The sequence below is a fragment of the Nymphaea colorata genome, chromosome 6 (assembly GCF_008831285.2).
Source record: "Nymphaea colorata isolate Beijing-Zhang1983 chromosome 6, ASM883128v2, whole genome shotgun sequence".
Lineage (NCBI taxonomy): Eukaryota > Viridiplantae > Streptophyta > Magnoliopsida > Nymphaeales > Nymphaeaceae > Nymphaea > Nymphaea colorata.
In genome coordinates, this window is record NC_045143.1 from 16848136 (window position 1) to 16851498 (window position 3363).

Genomic DNA, 3363 nt, shown 5'->3' on the forward strand with positions numbered 1-3363 from the left:
GTACGGTCTCTGACCCTCTAAATGGCTAGTTTTTAATGTATCTTTACTATAATGGAGTTGGGTGATTCTGGGCGAGTCAAGGGCGATCAGCGCCGAGTTAGGAAGAGTCAGGTGCAAGTCAGGTTCTAACTCATCCAAACCTTGACTTGTAGCTGGATTTGTAGGCCATCTAATGGGCAACAAATGGGCATGAAGATGTGTCCTTCTTTTAAAGGGGACAATTAAAACTCGAAGTACGTTAAGGGCTTGATCATCAGAACGTTGTAAAGAACCAAGTCTGCTTTCTAGTGCCGTCTTCCCCTTCCTCCCCAAACTAGTCTTCAACTCGCCAAAATTCACCAACCCTGGTTTGCATCCCCTCTAGTTCACGTCCAAAATGTGTACCATCATCGGTAGATCTCGTGAAATGCCCGTCAAGTGGAAGAAAGAGTTTATATCGTATCTCCTGTAAGGATGCATTTTGAAGCCTACACTCATCGAGTTTACCTTGTCACAAACACATAATATAGGGATGGAGCGCAGAAGGGATTGAAATGCATTAACAAAATTGGGTGACAAGTTGTCACTGCAAGAACATAAAAGGAGGGAGAGAAGTGAAGGAGAGCTTTCTCATCAGATCCCGCCCTGGGGTGAGCAAGTAGACCAAAGAAGAACCCAGTTCCAGAAAAGGTGGTTATGTACTGATCAGGTGTTCGAGGGGATTTCTCCGGTTGTCTTCCTCCTCATGATACTTGTACAAATGATTGAAGAAAGAGGCAGAGTCTCCATATTGGTAACGATTTGGTTACAGATAAAAGCAAAAGAAGGAAGAAATACTGAAAACAACAGAGCATTTCAGTTAACCGTAGACCTTACTCCCAGCCTGAGCTCAAGATCTAAATCCTCAACAATGGATTGGGTTCGACCAAGCAAGTCAGAGTAAAGTAGAAGGGATGGGGCAGTCTCCCTTGAGCACAAGGCCAATGTGCCAGTGCTGCATTTTCTGGGTTTTTTCTTCTTTGCAGTGGCTTCATTGTCTCATCGGATATTTTCTGCTCAAGGAGCGATTCTGGCGATCCAATTGCCAATTCTTGCCATGGAACATCACAGTTCAGATCATTTATGGACTTTAAATCGCCTGCAGAACTAAGGTTAAATTCACCGGCGATCTTTAAATGTGGATCACAGAGTGGTGGCTCCCGATAGGAACAATGCCGGCAGTTCAAAGCCTGTTTGCTAGCGCCATTGCAGCAGAAGGTGGTTGAACTAGAAACTGCAGATGTTGGAGCACCACGAATGTGACGGGTAGGATCAGTTTCAGGAGAACTATGGTCAGGCCTAGAGTCAGGGTTTAGGATCACCATGGGAGAAACTCCAGGTGGGTGTTGATGGGCATCTGGAAATCCACCTGAGTGTTGATTTATTTCACTCTGAGAGTCGGGTGACTGCCTTAATCTGGCCCTATCTCTTCTATGAACATTCATGTGACCACCAAGGGCCTGGGCTGACTTAAACTCTTTCCTACAAAAGCTGCAAGAGTAGTACCTAGGAGGCCATATGCACTCGCACAGTAACTCAAATGAGTCTTCTGCAAAGGACTGTTCCTGCCATGGATCACCTTCAGAGGCAGATTGTTTGTTCGAAGCACTGAAATTTCTCTTCTTCCACATCCAAGCACTTGTCTCTATTGCCATCATGAAAATCATTAATCTGCCGAAACTTTCTTTTTCCTGTCAACAAATAAAACTGTCGGAAACTTGGCTAAAGATTGATTACCTTATTGTTTGCACTCAATCAGACCAATTATCATACGGCAACCAGCTCAACAAGAGTTCAGCATTTAGTTTTTCGTTGGTATGTATTTGCGCTCTCTCAAGAAGCGCGAGCTCCTTCGATATGTTCAGTTCAACAGCCTGTGGAAATTAGTAAAATGAGATTTTTTTTCGAACTATATATCAGGCCGCGAAACACTTGGTTCAATTCTCTGCCCTACTAGAGAGACAACTGTGTTGATTTAGGGAGAAAAAATCATTGCCATTGTCAATCGTGTGTTGTGTTTGGTAAAGGTCATGGCAAAAACATTCAATTTCTCCTTGTTCAGGCATTATGTTTTCAATGAAAACAAAGACTTGGATTAGTTGGTCTTTTTGTCCATCTAGTGAGTGCACGGAATCCTCAGCTGTCATATAGACAGATAAAGGCAAGATAGATATTAAATCAAGCAAAGCAACACATTAGGCAAAACAATAGAGTAAAATCTCAATATTTAAGGTGCCATAATCATACTCCACCATATAGACAAGAGCTACTTGATAAAATGGAGAAGAGCAAACCTTGAAATGCAGAAATATGACATTAATTTACAAAGGAATTGTATAAAATCTCAAAAACCGTGCCATAGAATTAAGTTGCCAAAGTTTTTGGTGATTCAAGAACAGAAAAAAAGAAAACATTAAGTAAGAGGTCAATAAATATCAAACATAATCGACCAAATAGATGATAGTTACATGGTTAAACATTGCTTAGAGCAAATAAACATTTTAAGATCGAAAATTTGAAAGCCTGCTTGTACGTACTTTGCATATAGCTTTCTCTGGATCTCAATTGACAGAGAAGACGCTGTCGTGAAAAATAAGAAACAAGAACATCTGCCAATAACACAAATTTAATAAAGTTTAATATTTACATATAAGTAAACAAAATGATAAAACTGTAAGAGTGGGTGGGTAAGAGGAGCTAAAGTCTACAAATGTGATGTGGCCTGTCCTACTAAGAGATATTTAATCCATGAGAACAAGATCAGATTGCAGAAATTCCGAGGAGTGAGTTTCCTCTTCTTTTTTTCCTTAATTTATAAAAGATCCTGTTGCCGCCGATACAAGAGATAATTGCATGGGGTGGTTTCTAGAAGATCACCAGACAATAATATTCTTGACTTGATCTGAGTTTTCTTCTGCTGTGGTGACTCTAAACTTCATTGTCTGATTTAATAGCCGTGAAACATTCGAGCTTTCGATTTGACGGTAGGTTAATGTCGACGTGCATTTGGGTTGTCTTCATCTGCCACTTGCAGAAGGAAATCAAAGAAGCCTCGTCAGGAAAATCATTATTGCTTATAGATGCATTAAAATAATAGTTTCTAGAGATTATTTGTTGTATATTATTATTGTTATCGTCATCACGAACATCCTCACTGCCAGGACGTAGTCTGAATATTCTTTATGTTGCTAGTTGGAAGGCATATGATGGAAGCATCAAATGAGTGGTAAGCTCACGAAAGCTTCTCGAGCCAATATTTGAAATTTAAATTTTGTTGACAATCCTGTAAGTCCTACATAATTCCTAGGCACGTACAAGTTTTTCCCTGAATTATTTTCACGCTCT

The 3363-nt window shown here is 40.4% G+C and overlaps 1 protein-coding gene across 1 annotated transcript; it reads right to left on the reverse strand.

Annotated features, from left to right (window-relative positions):
* Nucleotides 1-695: 695 nt before the first annotated feature.
* On the reverse strand, nucleotides 696-1689 carry LOC116256681 (uncharacterized). Its single transcript, XM_031633091.1, has one exon. The coding sequence runs from the start codon at nucleotides 1683-1685 to the stop codon at nucleotides 876-878; it is 810 nt and encodes a 269-aa protein (XP_031488951.1). The 5' UTR covers nucleotides 1686-1689; the 3' UTR covers nucleotides 696-875.
* Nucleotides 1690-3363: the final 1674 nt, after the last annotated feature.